Here is a 21,856-nt window from a genome sequence, read left to right as displayed (position 1 = left end):
TGCGGTTGTGCTGCTTGGTGTTTTGAGCATGTTGACCTTGGCATTGACCGGTTGCTTTTAATAGCAAGTTAAGAGGGCTTGGAAAGTCTACAACATAGTCAAAACTCTTGAGACACATAATCAAATTAATGACTCAGGGGTTAGGCTTGACTCTTTATCTTAATTTCAATTCAAGATTTTGGAAAATTTTAAAGTGAGATTCCTGATTCACCCATTCTAGACCGTCAGTGCGACAGACATGCCACGGGAGGAGACGCTTAGATTTGCAAGGATTGAAGTCGGCTTCGATTACTCTCACAGCGGCGCAGACTTCCCTCTCTCTGAACCGATGGCCTGGGCTATTCTTCCAAATTACCAACAAAAAAACTATTTCCTTGAAACCATCATTATTAGATTCATTTCAAAATGTCATTTTAAATTGCAGGTTAAACTTCCTTCTATTCCTGACATTAGACAACAGCGTGGTTATGTGTCAATAATTGATTGAAAGTAATGATGCAAGCAGTAATGTGAACTGTTCCTATTTTGGAAGCTTGGCCAACCTTTCAAAACGCAAACAAAAGAAACGTCACACACATTGTACAAGAGGAACATGTCTTATTTTTCTTTCCAAACAATGAGGCCTTGTCTCCATTTTTTTTTTAAGCGAACATTGCATTCAGAATTTTCCATCGCATATACAAACAACGTTACATCAGCTTATTTCATAGTTGCAATTTCTAAAACATAACATTCAAGATCATGATACATTTGGAATCAGGATCAGCTGTAATGCTTCTAAATGCTATACAAGCAAACCATGAATGAAAGATTTTCATTTGTATTGCTTGCTGTTATGCACATGTTGAGATGTTTCATGGGAAATTACCAGTTTGACAGTACGGCATATATCAAGTGTCCACTTTCCTTGACAGTCAGACAAATGCAAAATATTCTTAAACAAAAGGAAGCAGCAAACAGTTTAAGCCTCACCGTGTTCAACGTTTTTTGTGCAGTAAACTTTATTGAACCAGTTTCAATGGAAGCATTATTACTTATAAATGTGCTTATATTTGACTTAAACATAAAAAAAAGCTACATATAGTTTCTTAGCTTATTTTAACATTCATTTAAAAAATAAATAAAAACAAGGGCAATATAAACTTCTTACTTGGTCACTATCCACTTGTATTTTTGCAGCGTATGAAAAACTATGAAAGGTTACTAGTTATGCTTTAGAGCATACTCAGTTTTAGTTACTGTCATCAAACAAATCTGTTCCTTGATTGAAGCTAATTTTTATTTTTGTCTATTTCTTGATTTTGGGGGTGATTGCATTGCAACATGCCAGACGATCAACATTAATACAATACAAAATATTGGATTCAGTGTTCAGAACAGGATGTATCAAAAATGTAAAACACAACAAAAATAGTTTAAAATGATCTTAACACAATTTAATGAACCACCCCAAATTCTGCACCCAACATTACACCGCATTCCAGTTTCAACATAAGAGGGAGAAGTCCAACTTAAGGCACTAGAACTGCTGTCAGTGGAAGATCATTATTGTTAGATAAAAACGCCTCTCTGTATTCTCTTTTTAGGCAAATAAAACATGGGCTACATTTTTTCGGTCATTCTTTTCACATGTAAATGGTTGAAATATCTATTAGTTCACAAATGTCTTTCCAATATTTTTACACTGCAAGTGTAATACATTTGACGGAAAGCATTTCCCTTTTGGGCCCAACATAATTATTATATTTGCAGAATTACGTATGAAAGCAAATATTCCAAACATGTTGACTTCAATATCACTTTGTACCCTTTGTCCCCATAACTAATCCCAACAATGTCGTTGTGGGGAAAACCAAACATTAGAGAAGCAGCTACTGACATACAAAATGAGGTGATTGATAAATGTGACATCTGCGTACTCTTGCATATCTGATCATGAGATCCTGTGAAATAATTTTACGGACAGAAACTAAATAACAAACTTGTATTTAAAACAAATTTAAAGGCAAAGCTCTCTACTGTCTTAAAACAAAACAACAATCAACAAGGCATCACAATTTTCACCAAAGTGTATTTGTGGAATAGCCAACGTCATAACAATTAAAAATCACAATGGAAGTTATTCTCCCTAATTAGGGTGGAAGTACCAAACAAATCAGAATTAACACTGACCTAATTAATTGTACATCAATGTGAGCTTTTTTTTTTTTTTTTAATTCAGAGCTTTCTCCCTTCTATTGGTACAGCGTGCAAAATGGCTGCCGTTTGTAGGTGTCAAATAGAAAAATAATCCTGCGGAAAATGAGCATCTTTCAACAAATGTAAACAAAGTCACTGCTTGCATAAATAATGAAAATAAATAAATAATGGAGAATAAGCAAAATGCCACACATAAAAAGAGCAAAACAGTCAAAGTCCCCCTACAAACAGCACACCTTTTTATTGTGTGTGCTACTAACGGGTGTTGTTTCTCTGTGTGAATTTTCAATGAAGTCAATATTTTCTCTATCATAATTCACATAATTTCTGTGAGTGCATTTGCACCCAAAGGTATATGTTTGGTCTCTCACAGAATTCATAAGTACACTTAGATACATAGAGTGCTTCTCAAATGTAATCGACCACCACCCGATAATTTTTTTTTTCTCATTGTTGTTCAAAATTGTAAAATATGGAAAGCAGACACAAATCTTTTCACAACAGGTAGTCTAATAAATGCATGAAGCAGCACTGTGCGTATATCCAGTATATACGTATCAGTTTTTTTGTTAACTCTAAAGCTGTTGGATAGGCAACTCACTCTGAGGAAGAATGTCAAATGTATTTTTTTTTCCCATTTTGTTCTATTAGCTCACATTAGAAGCGCAGAGAAGTATGAAAACAAAGGAGTGCCATGCACAATAAGGCCAACGTACATTGACTTCCATGCCCTCGGTCCGTATGTTGTGCGCATTAGCGTTGTGTAAAGTGTTACAAAGAAAGGTGATACTCCTCACTCATAACCAAGCGTTTAGATTCTGGCTTGAAGTCGAAAGGACGAAACAAAGAGGGTTGCTTTGGGTGCAAAGAGCCCTGGGGTGAATGGATAAATGGAAGTTGAATATAACGTGATTGAGTGTTCTGTAGATTGTGCGACAACATGGAAAGTGCCGTCGTAAAAACAGAAATGCTCAAAAGGAAGAAGACTTCTTGTCGGAGTCTGGGGGTAGGTTGCAGGGGCGGGTGGGTCGGGCGAGATTATGAACGCTGGCCCACGGCGTGTCCCCGATTTCGGTTGCGGGACATGAAGAGGAGGACTTTGCGGATGCCGCTCAAGCGGTCTTTCAGGGATGTGATGGCGAGGAAAGGCAGCTGTGCTCGGCCCTCTAATGGAAGTACAGCAAGTAACCACCAACACCATGATGGACCATTCGGATTGGCCTAAAGGCGGGGAGAAAGACGAGTTGGATTAGGGTTGCAAAAGAATACCATCACAGCACCTTCGTTTTTGTCCCACTTTACTTAAGCGGCTGCATATCGATACATTTATTCAAAACTTCAACTTGCTGTAGGATACGTCATCACGGCTCAAAAGTAAAAGTCAATTCCAAAGTCTTTTGATCTGCAATATGCGGTGAGAGTCTTACACACCTGAAGTTCGGAGTCTTTCTCGGGTATGGGTCCAAAGTGGCCTTCAATGCGTTCCTTCTGCTCTGTTTTCAGGGAGTCGACCCAGACGAGAGCTTGTTCATACACCGTGTCATGTAAAGACTGCAGCTCCCCCACTGCCAAGCCCTCCACCTACAAAGGATTCATCAATTCATTCTCCAGCCCTTCAAAACTTTCAACTTATGCGCTTTGGTTGCCCTCCGGCTGACCTTGACATCTTCCAAGTACTCAATGTCAGCTGTGTTGTATCCATCCCTCTCTCGATGCTGGATGACTTTAAACCTCCGCCTGCCGATGGTGTCGACGACGGAGCGCCCGTCGGAAAAGAACGTCACGTCACGAATCTCCAGCAGGCATCCGTAGTCTGCAAACCTAGAAAGCGGGCAGAAGGTAGAGGAAGTGGGTTTAATATTACATTCTCCGGGTGCGTACACGGAAAGCCTGACGGGACACCCACCCTTTGAGGTCATCGGCCAGACACATGCCAAAGCAGTTGGTTCCCGTTTCCATGCATCGGCGAATCATCAGTCGGTAGCAGGGCTCAAAGATATGCAGAGGACACGGCACGGTGGGGAAGGCCATGGTGCACACGAAAATAGGCACGTTCTTGTTGAGGCTGGAGAGAGAGCGAGGCAAAGAGGCACAGGTGTTGAGCGCCTAGTTGACATTTTTTCAATTTCAAGGTTTGGCTTAAAAATAGATTTTCCTGGATCCGGCCGCTGGATGGTGATACTTGACACTCGTCAGGCGTGACGCGTATCTAAGAGGTCAGTGTGTCATCTCGACAGAGGGACAGTAGGTCAAACCGCAGCTCAGGTTATATCAGTCCAAGAGCAAGGGCGTGGTTAAGACAAAGGCAAGTAGTCATAAATATCCGTCCGTCCCTCAAGGGGAAAAGTTACCTAGATCCAGACCTTGAGGATCTCATGAACAAATCTTGATCATTATAATGACATGAAAGGGGAAGCTGCGGGAGTATAACAAATGGTATGTCAACGGAGAGGAAGTTGTAAAAACGTACTTGGAAAGCTCAGCCATCTCCTCGATGTGAATTTTCTGTCTCTCCATGAGCTCATTCGGAAGATACCTCGCTATGAGGCTTTCCATCAACGTGGTCTTGCAGTATTGTCTTTGGACGAGGTACTGTGGAGCGATGGAGATAGATAGTAAGACGCAAGTGCGGACAGCGAGAGAGAAGAGTTTGAAAGGACATGAGGCTCGCATACTTCTGACAGCTCTTCTTTGCAAAGTGGACACTTTGGGTTGTGGTCCAGGCATCTCTTGAGACACTGGAGACAGAAGGTGTGACCGCAAGGTGTCGTCACCGGCTCGTAGAGTAATCTGGGCACAAAACTGTCCTTTAGCATGTTTTGGACGGATCCAAATGCAAGTGAGCTTGGATGTAAAGAGCACCTCACCTCATGCACAGAGAACATTCCAGATCGGTTGGGTCCAAAAGGTCCCCAACTGCAGGACTTAACAGATGGTTCGCCTCTGCTGAAAAGAAGAGACACAAGTTCAGCAATTGATTTATGAGTAAAGCGAGTTTATTAGCGAGTGTGCTCACCAGACTTCAATCTTTTTTTAGCATCACTCTTCCCCTCTGCTCCATGCTCGTCCTCGCATTCCTCCTTTGTGATTCTTCTCTTCCGCTTGTTCAGAACATAGTGGTCCATCTTCCCGTCCTCCTGAACTGTGACCTCACTGCCATCCAATCTGCCGGCCGCAGGAGTACCGGGAGCCACTCTCGACTCCGACGACGGCGGGACCGGGCCGAGGAGCTGAGAAGGTGAAGGAATCGTTACACAATGGGTTCTATTTGAATTGACGGGGAAGTAAGGAGTGTGTCCTTGAAGTTTTTGGGCGCGTCTCCAATTGGCCACTTCATGGCACACTTACTATTTTGCCACATCAACACTCTAGTAAGCAACTAGTGTGGTGCATTTTAAAGGCGTGCTGCTTTGATTGGCTAGAACTGAAGTCAGCTGTGACCACTCCCACAGCAGTGCAACCCTCCCTCTTGCGGATGCTTGAGCCTATGCTCAACTGTGAGATTACCAAGATCGAATCTAACCAGCCTCCACACTGCACCAGATTCATGCCAGTCAATAAACAGCAGCTCTCAAACAACACTTGCAAATTGTTCTCTTACCTGAGAGGCTCCACTGATGCTATTCTTCACGCGCCCTCGAGAGGATAGCATCTTGGGGAAGTCTGAGATGTGTTCAGGCGCCTGATCCGTCACCGGAGCCAAGAGGTCACTAAGAAGCTGAGGGAGCAATGATCACAAAATAAGACTTAAGTATTCAGTTGTAGAGTGCTGAATAATTAGCGTGTCGGGTTAGTTGTGGTCAGGTGGTGACTTCCCGCGAGAGAAAATTTGCGACAAAATGTCTATTTTTGAGATTGTAGTCTACAAATGTGCAAATGACTGAAAGCAACCCCGTTAAAAGGAACATCTTTCATCTGACGGTGGTCATAAAATAAATGAAATGAACGACTAACTCTTGTCCAAAACAAAGTGCGAATACCTTGTTAGCTTCGACTACCTTGTTAGCTTCATTCCTGGCCAGTCGACAGTCGGGCTCTATAGAAAGACACAGCAGGTACTCTCTCAGTGCTTCCTCAGTCCTCCCCAGTGACATCAGAGCCTGTGCCTTACGAACATGTCCCTTGAGGTATAAGGAAGTCATGTAAGGATTTGATCAGGAAATAATTCATAAAAAAAAAGATCAAAGCTATTTGGTAGTATACCTTTGACCACAAAGGCATGAGTCTGCAAGCCATCTCAGCATCACTCAGAGCCTTTTCGTAGTGTTTAAGACTGGAGTGGATCTGGGAGCGGTTACTGAACAGTATGTGGTCCGTGGGAGCTGAGGAGGACAATAAACAAAAAAAAGTTTTAGTATTCAATAAAAATAAATAAAGTCATACGTTTTAATGGCTTGTCCTGCCTTGCCAAATGTGTGAAAATACAAACGAATACAAAAATAATCAATTTTCTTAGGTTCAGAACTAAATTCCAATCATTATCAACTGGACTATTAATTAGTGATAAAGTATTCAGATTAGAAATCTGTGATAAAAGATCTTAATGCATCTTTCGTCTACCGGCGTTAAAACAAAAGCAAACCATTTCAAAATCGAACTGCCGAATGTTTAAACTGGAGCTTAAATATGTAATATCAAATTGCATCTCCAAAAAGGGTGCTTTGGGGTTATTAGGTTATGTGAAAGAATGACTATTTCGAATGGATTATGTTGCCACATTACAAAACGCCTGCCTTACAAAACCATGCAGAACTTCAAGGTCACCCACATTCTATGTTTCGTAACGACTAAAACTTATGCAAATGGCACATTTTGCCTAAAGCCGTACACGTAGCTAAATTTGAAAGAAAAAAGCAAGAGCAAAAAACAGCCTTTGTGCAAAAATGAAACCAATTGGATATGTGAATACACACGAAGCACACACTAAGCGGCATTTCACACACACATTTCCCAAAAACATGCACTGATTCTTTTCGCAAGACATCGAAGTGACATGCCCGAGGGCTTGCCCCGACTTCACACACAACTGTTAAATGCTTCAGCACAAAATGGATTCCATGTGACCTTCATCTAGATCAAAAACACCTTCCATGCACTGTGATTGTAATGTAACGTTAAGGAGTGTTGGGGCTATTCAAAGTGAGAGTTCTGTGAAATGTACTTTGATATGTGTCATTGTCGTACATGTAGGACAGATTAAAGTCCAAAGTTATTTGAAGTCGAGATGAGCATAATCATCGATTAGCCTGATAATTGACTTGTGATAGGTGAAGTATGAAATCGAAAGATGAAATATAGAAAGTGGTCTCTTTTTGATTGTAAAGAGGATCACCTCATTTCTAACATTGAACTAGTATTTGTTGTCCTTTGAGAGGAATTTGCCCCTTGAACAGTATTTGTTAATTTTTTTACTGAAAAGACCAGTCAGGAGGAATTCCATACAAATAACTGAGCCTGTAGACAACACAGTCAACATGAGTGCAACAGAAAATGATCCCTATCTCATTTATTTGGTCTGAAAAGGATCTATTTAGCACCCAAAAATATATCTTTGTTTAACTATTTATTAGGGATGTTCGAAACCACTTTTTTTTTCAGATTCATATCAGTATGCGTACTTGAGTACTTCCCAAATACCCCGCTACCAAGTATCGATACCAGTTTTGATACACAAGATCTCAACACAATGATCGATAATTGTGGACAAGGATCTTTCTGATGCACATGATGATCTAACAATGTGCCAGTGTAGCATCAACTACTGTCAAGAAAGACTTACTTTATGTCAAATAGTTTTGTTTTAAGTATCGTGGCTGTTTTTTGCCAATCCTCACGAGTACAGCTGATATTTAGTATCTGTACTCACCCATCCCTATTATTCATGCCAGCGACATAGAATGACAGCCAAAACAAGTCAATAATATTGCATTTGATGGTCAAAGGCACATAATCATAATTTTTGTAACATTTTTGTTAGGTATAAACAACGGCAGATGCCGCTCCTCAAAGCCAGGCCAATGTCTTTACATTAATCTTGTGGTTGTATCAGTCAGTCTGGATGCCCGTTTTAGAAACTAACTTGGCCTACTGAGCATTCCTAGCGATGGCCTGCAATAATACCCTTGACCTACATTTTGTGTCATTCTCCCATTACACAACGATTGAGCCCAGTGGGCGGTGACGCGCTTACGCAATGTTTGGCCCACTGGCCTAGCCAACCGTAAGCTTGTTATCCAACACGTGGAGAAATGGTCGTGTCTCGTCAACACGCAAAATTGAGTGTTTTTTTTTCTTTACGCACAATGGAGTGTTGCAGCACATTTCTTTGCAATCTGTAAGTATGATACCAGACTGCAAGAAGTACATGTTTCATGTATTTATTTATCCCGTGTCCCGATAAGCACATTGCTTAAGAAGTGAAGTCCACACATTGTTTCATGAAACATGAAAAGTCGAAGGGATAAAGTTACCTATTTATTTGCACTGTTATTCTAATCTGACTATGATTTACTTAGTAATGTTTATGAAGCACTGGATGGATGGTAGAGTTTGAAGTCATAGTGAATATTTTACAGATGGCAAATGACTGTTTAGTTAGTGAGCAGGAATTGAAGAAGAAAAAGAAACAGGATGTATAACAAATCTAGGGCTGCAACCAAGGATTACTTTAATTGTTGATTATTTTGGCAATGAATCGTCAAATGAAGAACAAACATTTCTAAATTTAAAAAAGCCTTTCTTTAAAAAACAACAACAACATTATTTCGAAGTGACAGTGCAGAAAATGGCCAAACAAATTGATTAAGATTCAGTTACTGGTTTTGTAACACGTAATAATGTTGATCAATGTTTGTGAACCCCGCCTACATGAGGATGAGCGTTTTCCGAAAATAATGGATGAATTTGATCATCAATTTGTTCCCGATCCATTGATTAACCTATGAATAAATCCGACATTGTTTATTATGATGTGTTGCTTGTGTTTGTTCAAAAATAAATGAGAAGTGGACCTTGAAAAAAAATGATCGCACATGAAATCACAATCGCGATTTGTCAATCATTTGTGGAAACGGCTCAGCCCCAGTGCGCATAAGTTGGTCAAAACCCCTCAAGACTTACATATCATGATAGCTTGGTTGTATTTCTCCAGAGCCGCTTCCACCTTCTTTCCCGAGTAGAGGCCGTTGCCTTCTCGCCTCAGCCGACCAGCACGGTACACCCTCGGGAACCATTTGGCCAGCAGGTTGCTGAGGACCACGTTGACCCTGTAGCTATGGACTGCAACTCGGGAGCTCAGCTTGCATTCCTTACAGACCACCTTCTCGTTCTTGTCTCCCTTCTCCAGACACTTTTTGCAGAAGCAGTGTCCGCACGCCAAAGTGACGGGCTCAAACAGCGTGCTCAGACATATCCGGCACGAGATGTCTTCGCAACCTGTGGCTCCAGCCTCCGCGTCCTCTCCCCGGTCACCCTCTCTGTCCAGCCTAGTCATGGAGGTCAGATAGTCGACAAGGTTGCCCAGGTGCGCGGGTCTCAGTTTGTCCATCTCCGCGGCTTGCCGGTAAGCCACGACAGCCTCGGTGAATTTCCCCCCGAAAGCGAGCGCGTCGGCCCGCCTCACGGTCAGATCCTGTCGGCTCTCTCCGTCCCTCAGAGCCGCAAGCTGGCACTCGTAAATATCCGCGGCCAGATCGAAGTTTTTCGCCCGCAAAGCTTCCGCGGCTAGCTGCAGCATGCTTTCGCTCTCTGTCCCCATGGCGACCAGCTTGTTGGAGGAGCTCGTGTGCGTGGAGCATCCCCGCTCACGTAACGTGTGAATGTTCACGAACAAGCAGCGATGAGTGACTCCACGCACCACGCGTCTCATTCAACAGAGCAACAGAGGGAGGGGCGCTTACGTAAAACTTGTGTCACGTGATATGAGTCAGACGCTCTCATTGGGCGAGCATGGGAGAAAAAATGGTTACAAAACAATTGACCATGTAACACTTTGGTAACGGGGAGTGACTGTGTGGTGCAGCAGCCGCTCTGACCTGCATTCTACACTCACTAGACGCATCGGGTCGAACATATAACAAGGTCCTCCAACAGCCCAAATGCATTTACATGTGTTTATCTCTTTGCGTTACAAGCCTCGTAATATTTGACCCCAAAACAAAACGACATTAGTCCAAAACGTAGCTCATTTCAATTGAGGTCAGTTGGAAGTTCTTTTACTCAGTGAACCCATGAACTCAAGTTATTCTTATCAAGTTATTCATAGCTGGAGCATCAAGTTTTCAAGTAAACATTTTGCTGTTTTAAGTGGATTAAAAGAAACAAACCAAGCCAACAAATCTTCATTAGATGCAAATTAAATCAAGTGTTCATGTTAGGTTCTTTCAACCATCCATTCTTGAGTACAGTGCTCTTACTTTTGTTTAGTCTTGAAGTCTGTTAAAATGTCCCATTTATAGATCAAATCCTTCAGAAAATGTGCTACAGCAGAGAGTAGGGCTTGCTTATTTTTTATAATTGATTAATCTGTCACTTAATAGATGAATCAGATTATTATTATTATTAATAATATTAATAATAATGAAGTTCAACTCCTAGATTCAAAACTGGACATTCTTTCAAATTGAAAAAGCTCAAATGTTTTGCTTTGGTTCAACACATTCATTTGAATCCAAGCCAATGCCAGTCCACAGCCTGGACTAAAAAACAATGGCTTATCTGTGTCAGGAAAGGCAGAAAAATGTTCCAATAACCTTGACTTATGAGTTCAGTTTGTTCTATGACCCAAATCATAACATAAATTAGTTGATATCATCTAACCCAGTGCTTCTCGATTATTTTCTGTTATGTGCCTTCCAGCAAGACGAAAATATTTAATGTCCTCCCGACTCTCAGTGACCATAAATAGTATCATTTGTCTATGAAATTGTAATAAGTACACCTCTGCATATCCTAATGAACATGTTCCCTGGAGTCACACGCGCCCCTCCTAGCATTGCACCACACCTCCCCACCATTTGAGAAGCACGACCAAACATGCATCATTTTGAAATGTAGAGATCTTTGCATTTACTGTACATGAGCAAAAAAAGTATGACTTAGCATTTTGTCGTTCCATGGATGTTTTTGGTAAGAAAGTCAGGTAGTCGTCACTAACATGAACTTTAGTCAGTCATTACGCAAGTAGTACTTGCATAACAACAAAAACATAAATTGGTCTAAAATATTGTTTGTGCAATGTGTTCGACATCATTTGACCGATAGTCATAACTATTTACAATGAAGACATTTTGCAGTGCTATTTAATGTCACCTTAAAAGACTGCAACAAGATTGCGGTGAAGCGATTTTCATCCAAATGCTTGCGAATGCTACCACCTTATCAGCATCACCTCGTGCCAGCTGGCATTTCCCCAACAAAGTTGTTTGGTAATCTGGAAGCTGTGCGTGATTATGTGTTACATTGATCGGCGCCCGTGTCCATCGTAACAGCGCGCACAATATAGGTCGGCTGGTCTAGCCTGTGAACTCAATCCCTTCCGTAGACATTCAGGCAGACATAGACATGCAGCAGACACAGTTAGACATGAGTACTTCTACAAATGAGGACACAAATGACTCAATTTATTCAAGAACATAGAGGCCGATGCTGAGGGGAACTTTGATATTTTCAGCATTGTGCACCTCATCAGACCAGTGGTACAAAACATGCTTTTCATTGAGAATTTATTTTAGTGCAGAAATGAAGGATAACATGAGACAAACATTTAAATTGTAGCCTCGACAGAGGTCTTCCACAATAACATCATTTCACAATGTAATGTGTTACGTTGATTGACTGCAAATCATTAATAAAATGAATGATTTTGTCGTCATTCATCTTTTTTGATAAAACTGTTCTATGAATGAAAGATGGTTTAATGGTTAGAAATTTGTGTTAACATTTGGCATACAAAATAGTTGTTTTAAGTCATGATGAAGCAAAATCAGAAAGTCATGCTGCTGTTCATACTTTGACCCGAGTTTTTGTTTCGGCTTTGGTTATGCAGACTGGGTCATAGGACACCGGTGTGCACCATCATCAATCAATCATGTAAAGGTTGCATTTTTTTTTTTCTCCAAAATTGCAAAGGTAAAGACCAAGTGGAAAAATAAAAAAAGGAGCATCTTTTCTCATCACTATGTTGTCATCGATTGTTGTCAGTCCTGAATCCTGAGGATGCTCCTCTTTTCCAGATCATTCATTTCTTTGAGGATCAGAGCCACATTGTAGCGCAGCTCCTGGAATTTAGCTGGTGGCACCTGCACAATAACATGTCACGTGAGAAGTCACTTCCTGCTGCTGTTCTGTAATCTGGTTGAATAACACTTGCACAGCGGCAGCCGCATCCCTCTGGCCTCTTACTCAATTCATTCATCAGCCACCAACCATCGTCGGAGTGCGGCGCCCCCTATTGGCCAAAGTATTTTCCTCACTAACAGAATGCTTGGTCAATTGAAATTGACGATTTGTCTCTCTAAAGCACACGAAGAAATGCCTAATACACTGTTTACTACAAAACACCTTTTAGCACTGCATTACACTGCTAATGCCCAAATTCCAGCTCAAATGAACACTAATCGTACCTCGAATTGGTGAAAACTTCCATCCGACAGTTTTAGGTGCATCAGGACAGACGGCTGCAGTGCTCTGGCCAACGAGCTGTGTGCACATAAGTGTCAAATTTACTCACCAAGACCCAGAGCGGGAAAAAAAAATTATGCATTTTTGTTAGCCTGTAGTTTACCTTGTAGAAATGGCAACATCCACTCTCCATTTAAATTCTTCTATTGTAGGCAGATGGGGATCCCTCTGAGAAGTCGCTGCTTCGAGAGCTGTGCGACTGCAGTTGATCAGGTGCGTGGTACCATAAAAAAGATCATGTTAGATTTATTAAAAATAACACGAACATGTCTGCTGTAAATCGAGGCTTAGGTTATCACAGAGTTTTCTAATGTGAGAACGACCCACCACAACAGAAAACTGGAGGAGCCCCCCTTAGAGCCCAGACCACAAGGTTACGCATAATCTGTGGACAGAGGCACAATCAGGTCTAGGCATACCTCCCCGCCTCTCAAGGGTCTGCCCTTGGCCCAATTCTATTCATTTTGTACTGTGAGTCATCAGCCAGCAAAGATTAGCTCTTCATTAGTAGGCTGATGACACAATGTTTTACAAAGAACCCAAATCTCTCAGCACTCGTTCCAACCCCAGCAACATCACTAAAGTATTTTTTTATTATTATTGGCAGGTGACAGGCACTACAATATCATATAGGAGAGGCACCAAAAGACTGGATTGTCAATACACACCGATTTCCGAAGACCACGCTGCAGAAATCTGTGATGAAGTCTTCTGATATCCTGGTGTCAAGAAAAAAATCCGTGAAAGCAGAATCAACATGAGGTTATCAAGTATTGATACTTGCCTCAGTTCTCGAAGATCTTCTTTAAAGGCCTGCAAAGGAACACAAGCATTTTAAGACAATTGCTTTAATGGTGCAATTCACCAATTTGATACACAATATTCCCGACCTCAAATCATCAATTAGAAGAGCAATTTACGGAAACAATATTACAGTAACACTATTCATAGATCACGCTAGTAACATACGACATCGTTGTGGATCTGTTAAAGTTTTTGAAGGTCAACGATTTATTTCAAGTGATAAGCTTACCTCCTGTTTAAGTAACGACTGCGGTATGCGAATCGCCTCCGATAACAATCTGTACATTCCAGCTACAATGTGACTGAGCTTGTCCTGTGGGAAAGCACTGTTCTCTGCTATTGACTTCATCGTGTCTCTGCAGTCTTTTCCCTCCAAGGCATTCACCACAGCTGAAAATATAGAATGCACGATTAAAACACATAATTTCACTGCATACCGAATAGAGATGTTAGGAATACACTTCCTACAATCGAATTACTACTAACCAGCACATACCCTTCAGTAATTTTCGAAACATCTCTTGCTCCACATCCTTTAGGTTTTTTGACATCGACTCAATTTCAGGTGGTATTCGGCCACCCAGAAAGCTGGTGTCCTTTACTTGTGTCAACGACATTCCTAAATATTCTCTAAACTGTTATAGAAGTCAAGACAGTCATGTTTTGTTTTAGAGTTGGCGACAACTTCCGGTTTGCGTCACGTGATTTCGTTCTCGCCGTAGTAAATCCCGCGATGATTTCATTCTCGCGTGGAGGACGGGATTCGTTGGTGGGGAGGATTTGCAAATGGAGGTCGCGCAAAGAGCTTAGATTTTGAACAACAAAAGGTTGGTTCTTTTTCTCTCATCATTTACGCACATCGATGTATGTTGTATTGAATGTTTCTAAGGATGCTTAATTTAGTACAATCACTTTAGTGTCTTTTTTTGTCAACGCCCCGTTGGCACTTAGCAATGTAATAAAAGCAAGCTAACCATCATGGCTAGCACTGCCTTACGACATTACATTATGAGTTACTAATAAAAACAATAACTTGCCGATAATTATACTATCGAAAATATTTTGTCGTTCTATTACATTCCCTGCATTGCAGCAGTTTTGCCCTGTGTTTTAATGGACGATAAAATGATGACGTCAAAACAACAAGTAATACATTTAAATTGTAAAAGCGGTCCTCTAAAATGTTTAAAGCTACTTAGGGTAGGGCAATTAATAGAAGAAAATGTTTACTTTTACCGTATTTTACTGTGATTTGGCCGAATGGGCCATGATGGTGTAGTTTTTCATGTGGTTGTATTGGTATAATCGAGTTGGATGCATATTGGACCAAATGCAACTTATTCACGTCTACTTTTATAGTATTTAATGACTATCAATATTGTCTCAGGTACATTTACACTTAACTACACTCATTTATGCTTCATGCAACTCCTAGTCTTAGTTGTAATATTTAATGACGACTAATATTTTCTCAGGTACATTTACACCATGTCAGATTCTCTGTATGAGAAGTTTCTGGCCCCAGAGGAGTATGAGAAGTTTCTGGCCCCAGAAGATCCTTTCCCCCTCCTCTCCCAAAGAGCCAACCTCAGCGATGTGGGGACCCTGGACGTGAGTGATTTCAGCTGTCAGCTTTCATCCTGTCACAGGACAGACCCACTACGCCGCTTCCACGGCAACAGGCGAGTGCAATATTCTCAAGGAAACTTTGTGGAAATGGTTTGCCCCGAAGGAAGTCATTTTAACATTGAACAAGACACAGTTTAATTCCTCTGTCTGCATGAATCAGTATAGCCCCCCGACTCCTCTCCCAACAAAGACACCAGCGCAAATCTTTTTAAACTGTATTTATTGGTTATCAAAATTGTCATGTTCTTTGTCAAATGTAGAAAAATGTCAAATTTAGACTCGATTAAGTTTGGTTTTGTCGTATAAGAATGCCTTTGTTGTCACTGTAACAAGTACTGTATAAAAGTAAATCCCACAGCAATAAGAATAAAGGATGGGCATTGTGAATAAATTACAATTTATATAAATTATATAAATGGTCGACCCTCTGTATTCCCATTCGCAGCCTTATAAATGTGCATCTGCATTTTGTTTGTAGTGTACTTTCTCTTGCCAGTCCAGTTCCGAATACTTGACACCTGAATTGATGCCTGGACTTACTGCTCTCCAGGTGGAATCTCACTTCCTGCGGCACAAGCGTGGCCAGCTCGGAGTGCAGCGAGGAGCTCTTCTCATCGGTGTCTGTCGGCGACCAGGACGACTGCTACTCCCTGTTAGACGACCAAGAGCTGGCGTCCCTGGATCTATTTCCCGAGGGCAGTGTTTGCAGTGACGTCTCTTCCTCCATCAGCACCTATTGGGACTGGTCTGATAGCGAGTTTGATTGGCAGGTGGGTTTGTGATACAAATGCTTTTCCAGTCCTTTTTCACTAAACTATTTCAAGGTTTTTGTTCACCCCCGCAAAGGAACATACATTGGTACCGATTTAGATTATAAAGACCAATCCACTCAACATGGAAAGTTATTACCACCATCTGCAGTGCCTTTTTTTTTTTTTTTAACGTATAATTTATTCATTCATTCATTGTTTCTCCTAAGAGAAAGTACTTACATTCTTGACCCGTCCTCCAGCTGCCGGGGAGTGACATCACTAGCAACAGCGATGTCTTGTCCGACATCATCCCGAGTATTCCCAATTCACCTTGCTTGGTTCCCAAGAGGAAGCCGAAGCCCCACCCGCACCGGAACCTGGATGAGCTGCCATGGAGCGCCATGACCAATGATGAACAAGTAATGCCAATGAAAGCTGGCAGATAAATGAACGTATCGGGGCAACTGCAAGCGGCACGCTGACACCCGCTTTGTCTTTCAGGTGGAATACATCGAGTACCTGAGTCGTAAGGTCAGCACAGAGATGGGCCTGCGAGAGCAACTGGACATCATCAAGATCATCGACCCCTGTGCTCAAATCTCCCCCACGGACAGCGAGTTCATCATCGAGCTCAACTGTCTGACTGATGAGAAACTCAAGCAGGTGAGCCATCTCCATTAAAAAAAAAAATCTCTACATTGCTATTAGGGCGTAGAGAATGAGCGAACGATTCTGAGGTGTATGCGTGCGCCGTCCCCAGGTACGTAACTACATCAGAGAGCATGGCCCAAGGCAGAGGGCCAGCAGCACCAGGGAGAGTTGGAAGAGGAGCAGCCACAGCAGCGCCAGCGCAGGTGGCGTCAGCGGCGCCAGCAGCAGTAATGCCAGCATGGTCAGCTCGACCAGCTCTTCCACCAATTCCACCGCCTCCAACTCTGTCGCAGGTACCGAAGCCATTGGGTCACTGCAGTTTGTCTCGTGTTTCAGTTTGACTTTTTAAAACCACTTAAATTTTTCAAAAAAAGAAACGCTGTGCTTTGCATGGGAAGTGGAACACACACGACAAAAAACAATTCAGAGGCCGAGGTTCACAATTGGACAATCTCTGTCATGTCCTTCAGGGGGGACCGCTTCAGCATGCAGCGGAAGCAGCGCCACTAACATAAGCCGAGCCCACAGCGACGGCAATCTTTCTAGCGCTGCAGAACGGATCAGAGACTCTAAAGTAAGACTGCTTTTTCTTTTAATATCCCTGGCCCCTAATGTATTTTGCGCAGCGTCTCAAGTAACCTCCCCGCCTCTCGTTAGAAACGTTCGAAGCAACGCAAGCTCCAGCAGAAGGCCCTGCGCAAGCGTCAGCTAAAGGAGCAGCGGCAGGCCCGCAAGGAGCGCCTGAGCGGTCTGTTCCTCAACGAGGAGGTGCTGTCACTGCGGGTGACCGAGGAGGACAACCACGGTGATGACCTGGACATACTCATGTGACACCAGTGAAGGAATCAGTGCTGCCTCTAATGCCCGCTCTTGCCACCGCATGCTTAGTTCAGGCACCACCGTTTGATTTGCAGTTGTGGAGAGCTTCTAGTAGCTAACGTGATCACTTTGACACTTAGGCTTTGACCACTCCTTACTAAAGCACCCACAAAACATTTTGGATATTGGGATTACCAAAGATTTATCAGGGTGATACTAAAACCTTCACTTAACATTCCGAAGCAAAATTCACAGCAGGTGTTTGATCCACGTATTGACCGATAAATTGTTTTGAATTTTGCTGTTCAGCCCCATGCTCCAGTACACCAAATTCTGCAGTGAGGATGTTCCGTACTACCAACTACGCCAACTACTGTCAAGCAGGACTTATTTGGTGTAATATATATTGGTTTGCCTTAAGTATCGGTAGCTTCCACAAGGACTCGTTATTCCAAAATGAGGCCTGGTTTTGGTAATCCACCTTTCCCTACGAAAAAGTACAGTTGGACATTAAGAGATGCTCAAATAAAAGTCACTGGTAAATATTATCGTTATTTTAGGTTCATTCTGAAGTTTCACCCCAACAGCTCAACATTACTACATTGTTGTGAGTAATGTACCGTATATTTAATATTGACTACTGTGGTAGTCTTAAAGCTTGGACATTATAGAAGAAAAATTTAGCTGCGCTAAACTATCTTGCTGCTAACTAGGACTTCAGGCAGAAGAACTGAAGGTGAACTGCGCTGTCCTTCTCACTTGCGGTTCCATTACACTGTCGAGGCTTTAGAGGGAGCACTGAAACACACTGCATGTTAAAGCCGGCACCTCCTCAATATGAGTCAGTAAACTTCAGCTTTGTTCCTTTTCCAACCCAGCCGTTAACCAAATGTACATGCGCTGTATATAACTGCATAGCTTAGCGCCAGCGGTAAAGGTTTAATTAAATGTTTCCCACCTTTCTTTGTATGTATTTCTGCCATTATCGAAATGTATCAATATTTTAATAACATCTAAACTCCTTTTGTGTTCGTTTGGTTGGTTTAATCCTATTTTTCCCCTGATAGCACTCAGAATGTAATTCAGCCATGCACAGATGAATGAAAGACTTGACAGTCCAGCTGGAAATCTTACGGCAGGTCGTGGTTATGTACTGTACAGTGCCGCCATGGTTTCTGAATTTTAACATCAAACTAATAACACCTTTGAATGATGTTTGATGGCATTTTAAGTGACAGCCGGTTTGTGCTCTCCATCTTTACTGTGATGCGTTGAACCACTCGAACCACAGCCTTGAAATTTGGTCATGTACTCTAGCTGTGGCGCTCATTTCTCCGGTATTGTTTTTTAATTGCAGCAATTCTTTTCAAAGCAGTTCTATGTATTCTGATGTGTTAAGTAGTCAAATTCTATTTTGGGAAGAAAAAAAAAAAGATAATTTTGAAAAATAAAAAGTAACAGTGCAATCAAATGAAATTCTGTAAATAATGTTTGCTGATTATAACATTAAAATGATTGAAAACGAAAAAGTCTGCATTTGTTTTAGCGAACTTTTTATTTGCTCACGAGACACAATGAGAATGTCCAGCAGTTTGCTTGGCCAGGGGTTAGGGTACTCTGTAGCTGCAGTTAGTGTTGGCTCGTGAGTGAACGATTCGTTATAAAAGACCGAATCTTTTCAGTGAACGAATCACTTCCTAAACTGATTCGTTCCGTTTTCGGTTCATATGACTTCAACCAGTAGGTGTCGGTAATGCGTATAGAAGCTGGTGCCACCTCGCCGTAAAACAAAACGAAGAAGAAAATGACGTCTTTTTCAATCAATTTCACATTAGATTGCTGGTTTGAAATGTACTTTTATTAGCATTATTTTAATAAACATTTATGTTAAAACTTGTCTGGTGTTTTATTCCTTGTTTTAATTTTTTTGGGCATGAAAACATAAAAATCGGACATTTGGTTAACTGCTTTATATGACAACATGTATGTGTTTTACGTTGTGTAACATGTGTTGGTGTCCCCCAAAATAAAGAGCAAGTAGTCAGATACACATTCTTGGCACATACAAAAAATGCATAAACACCTGAAAATGGTGGTGTACCAAATAGTGTCCGTGTGACGTCACAGATCAACCAGCCAATCAGGAGGTGGGGGTGAGGGCGGGTGTGGCACTTTTCACTTTCAGTTAAGCTTTGGCCATGATTTTTCCCTAATAAAGTGGCCTGTTATTAGGTACACCTGAAAATGGCAGTGTACCTAATAGAGTGTCCGAGTGACGTCACAGATCAAACAGCCAATCAGAAAGTGGGGGTGAGGGCGGGTGTGGCACTGGTCACTGAAACCAGGGGTGTCGACCTCCAGTCCTCGAGGGACCGCGTTCCAATATGTTTTCCAAGTTACCCTCGTTAAACACACCTGCGTGAAAAGATTTTGGTCACTTTCACGTTCTGCAGGAGCTAAAACTTTTCACGCAGGTGCACTTAACGAGGGAATCTTGGAAAACATGTTGAAATGCGGCCCCGAGGACTAGAGCTTGACACCTGTGACCTTTGACCATGATATTTCCCTAATAAAGTGTCCTGTTATTAGGTACGCTTGAAAATGGCGGTGTACCTAATGGAGTGTCCGAGTGACGTCACAGATCAAACAGTCAATCAGAAAGTGGGGGTGAGGGAGGGTGTGGCACTTTTCACTGAAACCAGGGGTGTCGACCTCCAGTCCTTGAGGGGCCACGTTCCAATATGTTTTCCAAGGTACCCTCGTTAAACACACCTGAGTGAAAAGATCAGTTCATTTTCACGCTCTGCAGGAGCCTAACTTTTGACACAGGTGCACTTAATGAGGGAATCTTGGAAAACATGTTGGAATGCGGCCCGAGGACTGGAGTGTGACACCTGTGACCTTTGACCATGATATTTCCCTAATGAACTGGCCTGTTATTACACATGAAAATGGCGGTGTCAGTCACAGAAGATGTTTCTTACTGATGCAGCAAAGAACATAGTCCATATAAACCTGCACCTAACTGCAGGCCTGCATGGTCCTAAAATCCACCACAGTATGGTACATATATTTGGCCAGTGGACATCTTTTTTGTTTATTTTTTTTTATCGCATTTATGATTTTATAATTAAATTGAGAAAACAAATTCGCTATTAATTTCGGTCTTTTTCTTTTTTTGTATTACGATCCGTTATTTTGAAAAATAAACCCACCGGAAACAAGAAGTGATTAGAAAAAAAACAGGAAGTAAATCGAAAACGTGACGTCATTGTGTTTACAATGGAAAGTAGCTCTTTCACCGTTTAGCTCAATACAAGCAAGCTAGTTTAGCTATTGAATGTTAAACAGATATTTATAGTTTATCGTTTGAGCGCTTACAGTGTGTTTGCATGGGGGCTCACGGCCTTTTGGGGAACGAGCCCGAGTCCATCGACTACTCTGTTCACGAAGCCTGGAACGAAGCCACCAACGTTTACCTGCTGGTTATTCTGGTTAGCTTTGGCCTGCTCATTTATGCCAGAAGGTGAGCACACTATTTTTTACTTCTAAAATGAATCAATTGCACATAAAAACAATCAAGGTGGTGTTCTTCTTAACTTGACATTTGCTTTCGGTCGTGCTGCTAAATTGCTTATGTAGAAACAAGCGGAAGATTATGCGCATCTTCAACCTGCCTCCCAGCGTTGGTGGCAACCCAGAGCCAAACTTCTACGACAGCCTGCAGAAGGTCCGTTTGAGACAACAGCTGGAGATGTACTCTCTAGGTTGGTATCGAGTCTGCTACTTCGGTGGTTAGTTTTGCACTTTAGAAATAAAATACTTTGCTAAAGTCCTCTGTTGTGTGTTCTAGCTCGGAAATATGATCAGCAACAGCATCAAGGCCAGACAGACAGTGTTCAGCTTTCCATGGAATGAGGGTTCTTCTGGACAAGAAAAATGATGTAGAAATCCTTTCTTCAAGCCAATGATGCATGGAGACAACACAGCCAAATTGGACCTAAGGATCTAGGTGTGACTGGATGCTGGAAGTACATAAAAGTGAAGACTAGGTGTTGCACACTGAATTAAGTTTAATGTCTAATTTTTAAAGACTCATTTAGAATGCAAAATCTCCCAGTAGAAGTGTTTCTCATTGTGATAAATGTACTTTATTCTGTGAAATATCCCAAAACATTTGTACATATCCACATCCCTCATTATTTTAGTTAACAAAAATGTTCCATGATAAACGTTTGCATTCAAATATAATAAATTGAGAGCTCTAACATATGTTCTCATTTGGTTTTAAAGCATTCTTAATCACTCAACAAGAGCATGCT

General features: G+C 41.7%; 4 protein-coding genes across 6 annotated transcripts; 2 read left to right on the top strand and 2 right to left on the bottom strand.

Annotated features, from left to right (window-relative positions):
* Positions 1 to 582: 582 nt before the first annotated feature.
* LOC119128981 (LON peptidase N-terminal domain and RING finger protein 3-like) lies at positions 583 to 10,066 on the bottom strand. Of its 3 annotated transcripts, none has more exons than XM_037261907.1 (12): positions 9,319 to 10,066; positions 6,403 to 6,521; positions 6,180 to 6,320; positions 5,801 to 5,917; positions 5,211 to 5,429; positions 5,067 to 5,149; positions 4,875 to 4,989; positions 4,670 to 4,791; positions 4,106 to 4,264; positions 3,858 to 4,020; positions 3,631 to 3,780; positions 583 to 3,420 (listed from the first exon to the last, which is right to left on the bottom strand). In XM_037261907.1, the coding sequence occupies exons 1-12, from the start codon at positions 10,064 to 10,066 to the stop codon at positions 3,238 to 3,240; spliced, it is 2,319 nt and encodes a 772-aa protein (XP_037117802.1). In that variant the 3' UTR covers positions 583 to 3,237. The 3 variants fall into 3 exon arrangements, with proteins under 3 accessions (XP_037117802.1, XP_037117803.1, XP_037117804.1); XM_037261908.1 differs by having other exon boundaries at positions 5,067 to 5,151; positions 5,216 to 5,429; XM_037261909.1 differs by having other exon boundaries at positions 6,198 to 6,320.
* A 1,841-nt stretch (positions 10,067 to 11,907) lies between these two features.
* Positions 11,908 to 14,404, bottom strand: commd5 (COMM domain containing 5). The gene is made up of 7 exons (XM_037263019.1): positions 14,180 to 14,404; positions 13,913 to 14,073; positions 13,664 to 13,692; positions 13,548 to 13,598; positions 12,983 to 13,078; positions 12,822 to 12,897; positions 11,908 to 12,497 (listed from the first exon to the last, which is right to left on the bottom strand). Exons 1-7 carry the CDS (start codon positions 14,298 to 14,300, stop codon positions 12,396 to 12,398), a joined length of 636 nt encoding a protein of 211 aa, XP_037118914.1. The 5' UTR covers positions 14,301 to 14,404; the 3' UTR covers positions 11,908 to 12,395.
* Positions 14,404 to 19,058, top strand: fam199x (family with sequence similarity 199, X-linked). Its single transcript, XM_037263016.1, has 8 exons — positions 14,404 to 14,510; positions 15,159 to 15,365; positions 15,863 to 16,082; positions 16,325 to 16,483; positions 16,566 to 16,727; positions 16,825 to 17,008; positions 17,186 to 17,289; positions 17,373 to 19,058. Exons 2-8 carry the CDS (start codon positions 15,172 to 15,174, stop codon positions 17,544 to 17,546), a joined length of 1,197 nt encoding a protein of 398 aa, XP_037118911.1. The 5' UTR covers positions 14,404 to 14,510; positions 15,159 to 15,171; the 3' UTR covers positions 17,547 to 19,058.
* A 1,725-nt stretch (positions 19,059 to 20,783) lies between these two features.
* Positions 20,784 to 21,812, top strand: smim19 (small integral membrane protein 19). Its single transcript, XM_037263020.1, has 3 exons — positions 20,784 to 21,060; positions 21,177 to 21,301; positions 21,388 to 21,812. The coding sequence occupies exons 1-3, from the start codon at positions 20,927 to 20,929 to the stop codon at positions 21,450 to 21,452; spliced, it is 324 nt and encodes a 107-aa protein (XP_037118915.1). The 5' UTR covers positions 20,784 to 20,926; the 3' UTR covers positions 21,453 to 21,812.
* Positions 21,813 to 21,856: the final 44 nt, after the last annotated feature.

The sequence above is a fragment of the Syngnathus acus genome, chromosome 10, assembly GCF_901709675.1.
Source record: "Syngnathus acus chromosome 10, fSynAcu1.2, whole genome shotgun sequence".
Lineage (NCBI taxonomy): Eukaryota > Metazoa > Chordata > Actinopteri > Syngnathiformes > Syngnathidae > Syngnathus > Syngnathus acus.
The sequence above is the reverse complement of the archived record's forward strand: the minus strand, read 5'-3'. Positions and strand labels throughout refer to the sequence as shown.

Coding starts and splice junctions, on each gene's coding strand:
- LOC119128981 (XM_037261907.1), bottom strand. CDS start 10,066: ATGAGACGCGTGGTGCGTGGAGTCACTCATCGCTGCTTGTTCGTGAAC. Junction 5,918..6,179: donor AGGTAGTCGAAGCTAACAAG/GTATTCGCACTT, acceptor TTGCTCCCTCAG/CTTCTTAGTGACCTCTTGGC. Junction 3,781..3,857: donor AGTACTTGGAAGATGTCAAG/GTCAGCCGGAGG, acceptor AATCCTTTGTAG/GTGGAGGGCTTGGCAGTGGG.
- commd5 (XM_037263019.1), bottom strand. CDS start 14,300: ATGTCGTTGACACAAGTAAAGGACACCAGCTTTCTGGGTGGCCGAATA. Junction 14,074..14,179: donor GTTTCGAAAATTACTGAAGG/GTATGTGCTGGT, acceptor CTATATTTTCAG/CTGTGGTGAATGCCTTGGAG. Junction 13,079..13,547: donor AGCGTGGTCTTCGGAAATCG/GTGTGTATTGAC, acceptor GATCAACTGCAG/TCGCACAGCTCTCGAAGCAG.
- fam199x (XM_037263016.1), top strand. CDS start 15,172: ATGTCAGATTCTCTGTATGAGAAGTTTCTGGCCCCAGAGGAGTATGAG. Junction 17,009..17,185: donor CGCCTCCAACTCTGTCGCAG/GTACCGAAGCCA, acceptor CATGTCCTTCAG/GGGGGACCGCTTCAGCATGC. Junction 17,290..17,372: donor AACGGATCAGAGACTCTAAA/GTAAGACTGCTT, acceptor GCCTCTCGTTAG/AAACGTTCGAAGCAACGCAA.
- smim19 (XM_037263020.1), top strand. CDS start 20,927: ATGGGGGCTCACGGCCTTTTGGGGAACGAGCCCGAGTCCATCGACTAC. Junction 21,061..21,176: donor CTGCTCATTTATGCCAGAAG/GTGAGCACACTA, acceptor TTGCTTATGTAG/AAACAAGCGGAAGATTATGC. Junction 21,302..21,387: donor GCTGGAGATGTACTCTCTAG/GTTGGTATCGAG, acceptor TGTGTGTTCTAG/CTCGGAAATATGATCAGCAA.